This window comes from the organism of the source record quoted next, unplaced genomic scaffold, assembly GCF_019419815.1.
Source record: "Pyrus x bretschneideri cultivar Hongxiangsu unplaced genomic scaffold, Pyrus_bretschneideri_v1 Contig8, whole genome shotgun sequence".
NCBI lineage: Eukaryota > Viridiplantae > Streptophyta > Magnoliopsida > Rosales > Rosaceae > Pyrus > Pyrus x bretschneideri.
In genome coordinates this window covers 9,946,942-9,960,162 of record NW_025999820.1, presented here as the reverse complement: position 1 = coordinate 9,960,162, position 13,221 = coordinate 9,946,942, and the positions used below count along the sequence as shown (strand labels likewise).

At 32.7% G+C, this 13,221-nt stretch overlaps 2 protein-coding genes across 2 annotated transcripts; both read left to right on the top strand.

Moving 5' to 3' along the window:
• The first annotated feature begins 1,837 nt into the window (after nt 1-1,837).
• Nucleotides 1,838-2,851, top strand: LOC103959187 (E3 ubiquitin-protein ligase RNF144B-like). The gene has a single exon (XM_009371535.2). It carries the CDS (start codon nt 1,838-1,840, stop codon nt 2,849-2,851), a length of 1,014 nt encoding a protein of 337 aa, XP_009369810.2.
• A 4,047-nt stretch (nt 2,852-6,898) lies between these two features.
• On the top strand, nt 6,899-8,089 carry LOC103959188 (E3 ubiquitin-protein ligase RNF19B-like). The gene is made up of 3 exons (XM_009371536.1): nt 6,899-7,404; nt 7,691-7,773; nt 7,887-8,089. The coding sequence occupies exons 1-3, from the start codon at nt 6,899-6,901 to the stop codon at nt 8,087-8,089; spliced, it is 792 nt and encodes a 263-aa protein (XP_009369811.1).
• Nucleotides 8,090-13,221: the final 5,132 nt, after the last annotated feature.

Sequence of the window (13,221 nt, the reverse complement as noted above, 5' to 3'; positions counted from 1 at the left end):
AAAAAAAACTAATGAAAAATGTTTGAAAACTTTAAGTTTTAACGATAAGGACAAGATAAATGGTAAAGGAAATAGTATCAGATTAACTTTTTAGTGTAAAAAATATGGTTTTTCGTCAAAATGAACAGTACTAAGAGCTTTTCGTTAAAATCCCCTTAATTTAACTACTCCTAGGCATCCATGATTGTAGGTTATATCCAAAATGGGGAAATTGAAAGTGCATTTGATTTATTTTATAGAATCTTGGCATTTGTGATTACGCATGATGAAGTCAATAATATGAGCATGTTGGTGCCGTGTATAAAGAATATGGTCGATTCAAATATTCAATATAGTCCGAGTTGTCTCAATTTAGTCAGTATTATCCAAATGACTATTTATCATATTCAATTGAAATAGTCAATGCAGTCCGAGTTGCCAAACGAGGCATATCTGTTTGATGCACCTCTAGATTAAGATACTATATATTATCCTCATACAATTTATTTGGACTTTACATTTTGGTATAGATTTTTGGTTCATCGTCAAAGTTGATTATTTTCTTTTCCGATGGATTTCTTGTTTGAGTTCGTGTAGGTGTCAATATGCTTATTGTTTGAGTTCGTGTAGGTGTCAATTACACTTGTGGAGGGCAAAGAGGTTTCTTCATTTGTCAAAACTGTGCCCACCGGCGTACGATATTTAAATCTTTTTTCTGCTGATGATGATCGATTTTGAAATTATGAAAGGGCCTGTTTAGTTGCTGGCCATGCTTTTTGTGAAAGGATTTGGTCATTGTTTTTGTAATTTCTTAAATTGATGAAAAAAAAAAAAACAATTGCGTTTCCAAAATTCAAGAAACCCTGAGATTTGTGGAATATTATTGTTACTCTGATTTTTGTTGGAAGAGGTTGATTATTAACAATTGTGTGAATTATTCAAAAGCACATATCTTTGTGGAGATTGGGGCACATCAACGGCAAGAAGGGGAAACTTAAGAGTGTATTTGAGGTTTTGAGGAATTTTAATGGACTTATAAATTCATACATTTAATAGAGTTTAATTGATTTTTAGGGATTTTATGTAAAAAATTTAGTGAATTCCCTCAAATTTCAGGGAGAGATATGAGATTTGAGAATGCTTAAAATACTACGAAATCTCTCAAATTCCATAGATTCCCCAACTTTTTAAAATTCTTTAAAAAAATCAATTCATAAGCGAGTACACTTATTAAAGCACATTTAAAATCCTGATTAAATACACTTTGACTTTTAGATAATCACTTAAACTTCTGATTGAATAACCCTAAATTTGTAAAAAAAAAAAAAAAAAAAAAAAAAAAAAAAAAAAAAAAAAAAAAAAAAAAAAACTCTCAAATTCTAATTGAAAACACCCCCTTACATTGTAATTAGTTTGCCAAAAACCGCAATTACTATATGTATGAAAACCCTTAGATATAAGCAAGCAGTGGCATAATGGTCATTTAAAATTGCCGAAAGGAAAATTTTGTGGAAGATAGTAAAAGGTTACCACTTACAATTGTGAACTATTCAACAACCTTTAAATACATTCACATGTTTTAGTCTATGGCAAACTATGAGTCATACACCTTAAGCTGTAGGTTCCACCAATGAAGAGATTTGGGTGGTTTTATTAATTATGATTAAACCCTTTGAAGAAATTGGAATCAGATCAAAATTCGGTTGTCTTCGGAATCCTTACTGACCAAGGAAGCTACAAGAGGTCCAAACTTATTTAACCCCTATATTGAAACACTAAAATTTACAAGAGTGAGCCGCCCTATCTTCCCCGGAATGAAGGCTTCTCCAGTGCTGTAGGTAGAGAGAACAGAAGAGAGATGGGCAATAAAGTTTCCAGCGGAAACAAAAGGGGCAGCAGCAGCAGCAAGAAATTGAGCAAGCACATTTCCGTCAGAACCAAACAGACAGGAGAATTACATAAGAAGGAAATAAATTTGGGTTTCGCTCAGATCTTGGAGAAGAACCAACATGTTTATACTGATCCAACATTTGTATGTGACTTCTGTCTTCAGTTGATTCATCTGGAAAACTCATTCAACATCAAGGGTTGCACCCATGTTTACTGTCAAGAGTGCACTGTTAAATACGTAGTCTCTAGTCTCCGAATAAATGTCACATCCATTGTGTGCCCTGTACCGGACTGCCAGGGTGTCTTAGACCCAGATCACTGCCGTCAAATCCTTCCATCCGACGTCATTGTTTCGTGGGGCAATGCTTTATATGAGTCTGTACTTGCCCCTGAGAGCGATATTGATTCGACCTTCATATGTGATTTCTGTGTTGAGCCAGTTAACCTGAAAGACTCATTTAACATAAAGGGTTGCACCCATTTTTACTGTCAAGGCTGCATTGTTAAATTCATAGCATCCAAGCTGCAAGACAATGTCACTTGCATTACGTGCCCTGTACCGGACTGCAGCGGCACGCTAGACATCGAGTACTGCCGTCCAATTATCCCGGAAGACGTCTTTGATTGGTGGGGAAAGGCCTTATGTGAATCTGTCGTTATGGACCCTCGGAGGAAGTACTTATACTGTCCATACAACTCGTGCTCGGCACTGTTGATTAATGAGGAACCAGAGGATACCAGTCAGTCTGTGTGTCCTCATTGCAATAGAGAATTTTGCGCCATGTGTAAGGTTCCTTGGCATACCGAATTTGACTGTGCCATGTTTCAGAAGTTGAAAGAGAAGGGCGAAGACAAGATGTTGGAAGTGCTTGCCAAGAATAAGAACTGGAGGAGGTGTCCAAATTGCAATTATTACGTTGAAAGAAATGAGGGGTGTAGCTACATTTTATGCAGGTCAGTTGAAATTGTCTACTGCCTCTAGATTTTCTGTAGATTGGTTCAATTTTTCTATGCTTGGAATCAAAATCCTTAATTTGAGTTAACTGTTATTCTGATATTTTCGTTTCTTCTAGATTTTCTGCAGTTTAGTTAATTAATTTCGAGAATAATATATGACTATATTTTACTGTGGAACTTTATCATGTGGTCTTACGTTTTATTATAAACCCTATGTAAGTGGTGGATCCTCGTAGATTAAATAAATTTAGTGTAGATTATCCTATTATTTATAATCAGTCTGAGACATTCCGTTCAATTAATTAGATGAACATTATCTTTTTGGTGTTTAGTTTTATTCTTTTTCACCGAAGTTGACATTATCTTTTTGGTGTTTTGTTTTATTCTTTCTCATAAAAGTTGATAACTATTGTTACAGGTGTCAACATGCTTTCTGTCACAATTGTGGAGTAGAAGCCTCCGTAACTTCTCATACCCGTCTTTGTCCAAGCTGTAATGAATAATGCGTTTTTGCTTATCTTGCTGTAATAGTACAGGTTAAATGCAGGATGCGGCATTACATAATAAGGAGGAACTCATCTATTCGCTGTCACTTTGCTTGTTAATTCCTTCATGATACTGGAATTATCATCATTAATGGTTCAGTTTGTTTACATGTTTATAATATTTAATGGGATTAATATCACTTTTGGATGTTTTTTCATATATGTAGAATTTGGATCTTCCTTATCTTTTCTATAATAATTGATAATCCAAAGAGTATATTTTACAAGTAGTGCTATCTAACATCCCATTTTATCATTCACACATCACATCTTTTTTAATTTTTAGTCGTCGAATTAAATGAATTGAAGAAGATCAAATGATAGAAATTAAAAAAGGTATGTGAAAAGGTAAAAAAAAAGGTGTGTGAACCACCCTATTTTACTCTATCATTGAAGACTAGTGGTTGATTTATTTCTTATTCTGCCATTCCTAGATTCAAGAACCCTGAAATTTGTGAATTACGGTGAGTTTATTTGATGTTTGTGGAAGAAAATGGAGCGGTTGATGGGTATGAATGAAATATTTCTGAGATTTTGAAGTCCCCATGCGAGCAAGATTCAAACAAAGGTCTTTGCATGGTCTAAAATTTTGGTTGCTCTATTTTTATATATTTTTTTAATGTGTATAAATTGATATAACGCAAAAGAAACTAAATAAAAATGAAGCATGGTGTGGTAGTTATGTACCAATTTGTATCCCCTATGTTTTTAGGCTCGAAACTCTTTATTTTTTAATACAAAAAACATGTTGTGGTGGTTTTGTAACGATCATATCACTGTACAAATATTTAAATTAGAACCATTCTTGCTCATCCAGAGTTCGTCTCAAGAAATATTTATGTGTTAAACAAATCACTGATTATGAGCCGTACAAAATATTTCCCACACAACCACTACTTTCTTGTGTCAACGTGCCATCCACGGTGCCAATTTCCCCTAATTTTAGACATGGGGACCATTGAAATTTCAATGATCAAGATGGGCAACCTTGACGCTTGATGAGCAAGTAACCTTGCTTTTAAGGTTATTGTTTCGTGCTTTGACCTAAAACATTATTCTCTTCGTATGTAACTTATGATCATGGTACTTGATTATATTGCTACTTTTTTTTTTTTTTAATCTATTAAGTTTGGAATATGTCAACAAAAAATTGATTGGAATAAGTTGGCAAATTTTTTTTTTTTTTTTTTCAAAAAATCGGGTCAGAAGTTTAGAATTTTTAATAATCTACATGCGCATTTCAATTTTCATTCAATTTTGGGCAGAAGTAGAATTTCGTCCAACATGATCGTGTATTGAAATTAATAAAGAAGGTAATTTTAACATACTTTCTTTGAACTTTTCACGCACTTTTTTTATTTATTAGGAGTTTTAACGAAAAATCTGCGGTACTATTCATTTTAACAAAAAACTACATTTTTACACTAAAAAATCAATCCCGGTAATATTCACTTTACTTTTTATTTTGTCCTTATCATTAAAACTCAAAGTTTTCAAACCATTTTCATTAGTTTTCCTTTTTTTATTTATAGCATCAGATTAAATAAATCAATCAAGATTAACGAACATGATTGTGTGAGGCTAAAAAATGTGTGCATTTTATAATGTCCCTTGATATAATTCGCATTCCTAATTTAACACATGAAGTCTTGGATAATCATTTTGGTTCCTCACTAATCATGTGTTTACTAATGCACACAATGTCACACATATGTGACTTCCCCACTTAAAATCCATAATATTCGAACGCCCACCCCCCACCCCCCACAATAGAAATATATTGTATGCATCTTGGTTTGATTGAGTCCTAATTGACAAGGGGAGCTAACCGTTAGAGAAATTCTAATTAAACGCAAGTACATATTCTCCTGTCTCTAGTGAAATGATAAACACGCACTCCCTTAACTCTAATTAGGAATTTAGGAGTCTTATTCCTACTATTATACTATAAAGGAGTTCTCCATTCCTCCATCGTTATTGGATCATGAATGCTTCAAAGGGAGAGGCAAGAACATTTGAAGTTATGAAACGAAGCCGGCAGCCGGGTTTGGCTCATAACCGCAATCAAACTTTTACATGTGATTTATGTGTTGAGCAAATGCATAAGGTACTCTTATTCAAGATCAAGGGTTGCACCCATTTTTACTGTGAAAAATGTATTGTTAAAATTGTTGAGTCCAACCTCGAATACAATGTCACAAACATTATGTGCCCCTTACCGGGCTGCCACGGCATGTTAGACCTTGAGTATTGCCGTCCAATTCTCCCACGCGCCGTCATTGACCGGTGGTGCAATGCCTTGAGAAGAAAAAAGATTATTACAGGGACTGACTACAAGTTCTTCTAGTGCCCCTACGAGGATTGCTTAGCCCTGTCTTTGCTTCAGAAGAATTATGACGGCACCAGATTGCCTTGTTATCTATGTTTTTATTGCAAGAGAGACTTCTGCGCTACTTGTAAGGTTGCTTGGCATACAGGATTTCATTGTACCAATAGCTATATATGAAGAGTGGATGATGGAGGAGCTTGGGAAGAAAAGTAACTGGAAGAGGCGCGCAAGGTGCAATTACTACGTCGAAAAATGTGATGGGTGCGATAAAATGAGATGCAGGTCAGCTATATATACACACTTCTGCTGTTAAATTAGTTAATTGAAAATTTGACATAGGTTGAACACTTAAATGATATAGGGGAGTGGTCAGTTAGTAACTTAAGACGGCTAACTAACCTGTGCAAAATTTCACTTAGTTCGAAAGGTTTAGTCATTTTACGTGATATGATATATAGATAAATAAGTGTTGGTGGTAAACCATAAAATGTACTTAATACTAGTTTAAATAATTGAAGGTTTTCCGATTTGAGTGAAAATTTGCAAGCATGACCTAAAACAATAAACGGATAGGATCATGAGATTACTTTGTGGAGCGAGTTCAAATGAATGATTAGCGCCACAATTAAAGACTAGTTTTGATTTTTAATTTTTATATTTGGTTAATTTAAAAATATTATGAATATTTTTTTTTCTCCACGAGTATTAAAAATAATATCAATCTCACTTCGAGAAAAGAATGAATGTTTGATGTGCTTATAAGAAATAGACTTTTTCTCAGATTTTAAATTAATTTTATGATGTAAGTTCAACTTTTTTTCACAAACTTTAGAATCCTTTTTGACAAAAGAAGCTACCTATATGATAAATTCAACAATTAAATACCCAAATCTTATGTTATTTGCTTACATAAACGTCGCATGAGTCTAAGGTCTCACAAACTTCTCTTTATTCGTTCTCTTAGGTCGCTAGAGGAGGATTTCATATACACTTATTATTTCTCTTTGATAATGGAATCTCCCGACCATGCATATCATCAGCTCCTTTTGTGTTTCATGACCTTAAGTTTTTGTTCTAGTTTTTTGGCATCAACATGATCTTACATTTTTGGTCTAGTTTTTGGCAACAATACTAAGGGGCGATGATATGTGAAACAAAAACTCAGTCACTTACTAACACACTCTGTCACAACAGAATCATGAAAGAGAAAAAAGTTCGCATAGACTGGACGTCAGGTTGGGCTCCTAATTACCGACATGACGATATCAGTCAAAGTTCTTTTATATGTGATTTCTGTATTGAGCCAACGGATGTGAAAGACATATTCAAGATAAGGGGTTGCAACCATTTTTACTGTCGTGAATGCGTTGTTAAATTCATAGTGTCCAAGCTCCAAGACAAAGTCACAAACATTAAGTGCCCCGTACCAGGCTGCATGGGCATGCTAGACCTTGAGTACTGTCGGAAAATTCTGCCAAACAGCGTCTTTGATCGGTGGCGCAATGCCGTGTATAGGAAAATGATTATGGAATCTAAGACTCACAAGTACTTCTACTGCCCCTTCAAGGATTGCTCAGCCATGTTAATATATAAGAATGACATGAAACCGAGTTGGTGGCTGTGTTCTCGTTGCAAAGGAGAGATCTGCGCTAGTTGTAAGGTTCCTTTGTTGGAGTATGAGTATGAGTTTGACATATTGAACCGGTTATAGTGTATGAATTCAATATGGAAAAGTCTTATTGATAAGCTTGAAGTGATCCTATTCTTTTTGGGATTCCTGGTATTGAGAATTATTGCACGATTCGGACTTAACCTTGTATTTGGTTTGGAGTCCTCGCTTGTGTTGATATCTTTTGGGAGGTTGTTTCCCATACTGATTCTAATAGGAGAAAAAGTTTGGAAGACATTCGATATGTGTGTGTGTGTATGAACATTGGCCACTGCTCTTGCAATCTATCTGCTTATTTTGTACCAAGTACCTATTATTTAGAGAGCAATTGTGTTTTGCTAAAGAGGAGAAGGCTAATAGTTCCAAGGCTGCAATGGCTTCTTCTTCTGCATCGAGTTCTGCAGGTATGTTTCCTCTCTGTTCTTGTACTGTGATATTGTTCTTGTGTTTCGTGATTGAATAGCATATCTGTGATCTATGGACTGTGTTGAATATGTCTTACATCCTTGGCATACAGGATATGGTTGCGCCGAGTTTCAAAAACTAAGCAATACCAAGGGTGGTCGTGAATCTGGTGATGAGGATAAGAAGGTGGACGAGCTCGCCATGAAAAACGAGTGGAGGAGGTGTCCAGGTTGCAAATACTATGTTGAAAAATCTGGGGGGTGCGACGTCATAAACTGCTGGTCAGATACTTCTGCATCTTACTATTTTTCTTGATATAGTGATATCGGGCCATTTGGACTAAGCCACACACAATGTACCAACTATGAATTGTTATCGAACTTTTCACTAAGAGGAGTAGAACCTAAGATTCCTCTTTGACAAATAGAGAAAAATACCATCTAAAACCTCCAATGTCTTAAACACTAAACTTAGTTTCAGAATATTCAAATAATTTTCTATGAGCATTGATAAAAAAAAAATTTGTTTTCCACGACTATATCTACAAGTCATCGCAAGCCTAATTTAATTTGAGTTGAAGTACTAAGTTTGAAATTTGTTTCAGCTGTATATTAGGTTCATACTTTTTTATTTTTATTTTTCTATTTATCTGATTTGGCTCAACTTATATGAATGTTGAATTGAAATATAGATAATTTGAATCGTTGAAAAAAGTAGCCCCAAAAAAAAAAAAAAAAAAAGTCTCTACAAAGTGTGTCAAAATCTGTCTCCCGATCCTAATTAACCCACACACACACATATTAAATTATCATCCTTTAGCTAAGATGGTAGATTGAACTTTTATCATACTTTGTTTTTTGTTTTGTTTATTTTGTCAAAGACTCAACAGTTAAATGAGATTATGAATGGGAAGGGAGAAAGGGGAGTGAGGGAGCCTCAAACCCATGTAAGGAAGGCGGCAAATGTGCTTGATTTCCACTATAAAACTAGGCCGCCTCCTTTTATCTTTTGTTGATTAGGTACAAAATTTTAGCCTTTGTAACTCCGTCGGTATATTAATATATCAATGTACCTAATTAGTCTGCCAGTATCATAATATGTCCCAAGGTTGAATTCTAGCGCTGATGTATATCCAAAAAAAAAAAAAAAAAAAAAAAAAAGAAAAAAAAGAGAAAGAGAAATAAATCCAACCTACCAAGGAATGACAAAATCTGAGGATTAAAAAAACAAAATGCCCCTTGTTTTATTGACATTCATCACCAAAGTTGATAACTTATACTAACGCTTTGCAGTTTAAATTGTTGCATGCAGGTGTGGATGTCAGTTCTTCTATGGATAACCCTGTGGTACTCCACTAGCACTACCGTCGCTAGGATTGCTTTCTGTTTATCTTTCATTTTTATTTGTATTGGCATATATATGTTTGTAATGCTAGATAAACTAAAATTTTGAACTATATGATTGTCGCTATAAAAATTAAGTACATTAATCAATGTTTAAGTAATAATTTAATTATCAATAAATTATTTACAAAATTTGGTTTAGGTCTCCCTAACATTATCTGATAAGTGTAGATGAGAGCTTTAGATGCATGAAATAAACACTCGACACCAAATGAGTATTATTCTTATTTTTCTTTACTTTGTTATGGAGGGAGTTTTCTCTAGTGTCAAATTAAGAGGTCTTGCCCTCAAATCCACAAGCAAGTGAAAATTAATTTGGTCAAGTTTTTTTTTTTTTTTTCTTTTAAACAATTGATATTATATACACTAAATGAGTGAGAAAGTGACCAATAGTTGAGCCACACAGAGCTTAGGATTGGCCCAAGCCTCGCTATCCTGGAATCACAACCTTTTATACCTATTGTCTGCAAGGACTTACAAAAACCAGAGTGTGTACCATTGGTTAGTGGTGTTTAACAAGTGCCCATGGTTCGATAATGTTTGGTATGTTAACATTTTTAGATTTTTTTTTTTTTTAAACTGAAAGAAAAAAAAAAAACCCTTATAATTTATCTTATTTTTTACCATATTAAAACTAAGCCCTATTTTTATGTTATAATTGGCCTTATGTTTAAACAATAAAAACCATATAGTCGAGAGCAATGTCTTATTTTAAGTTATAACCTTAAATTTAATTCAAAGTTAATGTGTTAATTTTTTTTATATCAAAACTCTTAAACAAGTTTTGTTCTTATGATATATCATTTCAATACTAAGTTTTTCATACAAAGTAAGGCTCCACCATTCTCGTTTGATTAAACATTTTCATGCCGATACAAAAATAAAAATAAAAACTTTAATTTTTCTCTCATTAATTTGTCTTTTTTTTATTATTTTTTTATTTTTTTTGTATGGCTTTAAAGGCCCCTTCTAATCTAATTTTCTGGCTCCACCGTTGAAAGTGGTTAAGCCTCACAACGAGCTAGTAATAATGTGGTTCAATTTTACATTTGACAAGAATTAAATCTAAGACTTCTCACTTACAAGTGAAGAGGAATACATTAAATCGTAGTACGAAATGGCAATTTAGTCAAGTTGATCTTATCTTTTTTTTTTTTTTTTTTTTTTTTTTTTGGTAAACATTGATCTTATATATTAAGTAGTAGTCTTTTGGATCAAGTTGGCCTTAAATATCATGTTAAAGTAATTCTGAGAAGATTACCTCTTGAATTTTATTCATAATGTCCTTTTTTTAATGTTTATATAATCTTAATATAATAATGAAACCACTACAACCACCTGAAAAAACCAAAAAGAATTCCTAAAAACGTTATATAGTAACAAGCCTTAAAGCAACAAAAGTGGCTAATTACAAAACCAATTATACATATTAGTTTGACGATGATGCCGGCAATCGCTTTTCTTATGTAACAAAGTATTCGTTAATTTTTTTAAACTCAATTAGATGTCTTAAATATTTCTAATTTGGCTAATATTTTGTAAAGATGATTTATGAGGTGCAACTTGAAAAATAGATGGTTCTGATTGTTAAAATTCGATGTCGTGTGGACCCCACAATTAATCCCATGTTTAGAAAAAAATTGGAGATCCCTTCCCTTAAAGGCTTCCCCTCTCTCTCTCTCTCTCTCTCTCTCTCTCTCTCTCTCTCTCTCTCTCTCTCTATATATATATATATATAAACTGCATTAATGAAATCGTATTTGTCAATTAAAAGAGGGTGAAGATACATTTTTGTCGTGTATCACAATAAAAAAGTTAAGGACAGTAACGTAATTTCATAAAACAAAATTTTGCTTTTTTTCTTAAACTTCAACTACAAGTGATTGTATCATGTCTAATTTTTTATTAATAAAAAAAAGATTAAAAAAAACCTCTCTCTCCCTCTCTATCCACTCTCATGTTCTCTCTCACTCTATTCCTCTCTCCTTCAATTTTAAAAACAAAAGTAAAATATTTCATACACATTTTGTGTGTGGACATGTACTCTAAAATATTAATATAACAAACCTTGTGTCTGTTCAAATAGTTTACAGATATCAGTTACAGTTGCATCTGCAGAAAAAATTCAAAATTAAAGTTGATCAAATCTTATTTTCGATCAATTATGTCACAAGAAAGATTGAATGAGTTAGCTATTTAATCAATTGAAAATAATTGGTTGAAAAATTAGATTATGTAAACTTATTGCGTCTAAAAAAGCGAGACGTGTAATATTTAAGTAATATTTATATATCTTTCTTCTTTTGATATTGATTTTAATGATATTTGATCTAGAAAATAGATCTTTTTGTTGTGGCCTATATTGAACTAACAGGGAGAGGGGGCCGGTGAAACAGGGAAAATATAGAGAGAGATAAGGTTGTGTAGAGGATATATTATTTCCCTCTATGCAATGTCTTTATTATAGTAATAAGGGAGGGAAGAAATCATTCCCCTCAAGGAATACAAGTCCTAATAAGAAAGAATAACTATAATCAAATCTAATCTAAGATTTACACAATCACACTTAAATAAAAAAGTTTATAATACTTTTCATGTATTTAGCAAATTCTTTTTTTATACATATCAAAGTATAAAAGATCAGGGATTAGAGAACTCTAGGGCTCTACTTCGAAGACTCGCTATGGCCCCAAATTCTCAGGGCTGACCCTGCTAATTTGCCACCAAATTTGCTTCTCAAAACACATGTTGAGGTTGAACAATTTGTAAATTTGACATAATCCTCTCAGTATATTATAGAATGTCAAAATTTTCCAATGAGGGTTTTTTTGTCCTACAAAAGCTTGAGTAAAACATGAGATTCTCCTTCAACCATCAAGATTTTCTTAATTACAAACAATATTCTGTCATAAGATGGGATGGAAGAGTGTTTAGACTCAAACACAGTAAATTGAAAGAAAAACTTTAACTACCAAGACAAATTCACTGCTTGCAAAACAATCAAAGGTTTTTTTTTTGAACAAAAAAATAATCAAAGTTTTAAAGCCAAACATTTTCGCTTGAAAAAACTCATGCTTAAGACCTTTTACTCGTAGATAATATCATTTGTTAAAAAAAAAAAAATCTTTCTTATCGGGAGACTCCTATTTATTGGGGGCACCATGATTCCAATACTCATACAATTGTGTTACAATTTATGAACATTCCAAAACACATACAATTTGTGTTATATTAAAATAAAATAATTACACCAAAAAAAAAAAAAAAAAAACCTTAACGGATTGTTGACAAATTGAAACAACAAGGTTTGTTTAGTTTGGTGTTTTTTTATTTTTTATTTTTTTTATTTTTTTATATATATAAAGGAAAGGGACATGCAGACTTGAGAACCTAAATAAAACAATGTTTAGATTGGATTGGATGATTTTATAAATCTAATTTAAATCCCTATTTTAATTCTTAATTGCACATCATATTGATTAGCTTCACCAATTTCCTTATTTACAAATGTTCTCATAATAAAATTTAAACACGCCCATAAGTAGCTTTACCAATTGGTATTTAAATTCAAATTGTTACCATAAGCAATCATCATTGGTGTAGAAAAATATATTATAATAAAAGTAGAAACATTTCATAAACACACAAAATAATCACTTACTATTTCTAGCCATTGAAATGTTAGTGATGATCTCAAAGAATGAGAAGAAGATGAAAATCACATACAAAAACTTATAAGTAAAATATAGGCACATATGTACAAAAGATAAACTTATCGATTCACACATATGGGTACCATACCGTAGGTCTACACATGTAGGTACCATAATTTAGGTCCATACGTAGTGGCACAAAAATATAGAAAACATAAGCCAAAACTCACATTATAAGAAAGTTTAAAATTTATCAAGCACCAATTAGGCTATAAATTGAAAATCACTTTTTATCGAAATAGAAATAAAAATCAATAATAACAGCTAAAACATAGGAAAAGAATATTTAATTCAAAAGGACTATAGTCAATATTCAATCTTACGAAAAATG

What these genes read in the sequence shown, in the direction of transcription:
- LOC103959187 (XM_009371535.2), top strand. Translation starts at nt 1,838, where the DNA reads ATGGGCAATAAAGTTTCCAGCGGAAACAAAAGGGGCAGCAGCAGCAGC.
- LOC103959188 (XM_009371536.1), top strand. Translation starts at nt 6,899, where the DNA reads ATGAAAGAGAAAAAAGTTCGCATAGACTGGACGTCAGGTTGGGCTCCT. An exon ending in GAGTTTGACATATTGAACCG is followed by an intron (nt 7,405 to 7,690) that starts GTTATAGTGTAT and finishes CCTATTATTTAG; the next exon opens with AGAGCAATTGTGTTTTGCTA. An exon ending in TTCTGCATCGAGTTCTGCAG is followed by an intron (nt 7,774 to 7,886) that starts GTATGTTTCCTC and finishes CTTGGCATACAG; the next exon opens with GATATGGTTGCGCCGAGTTT.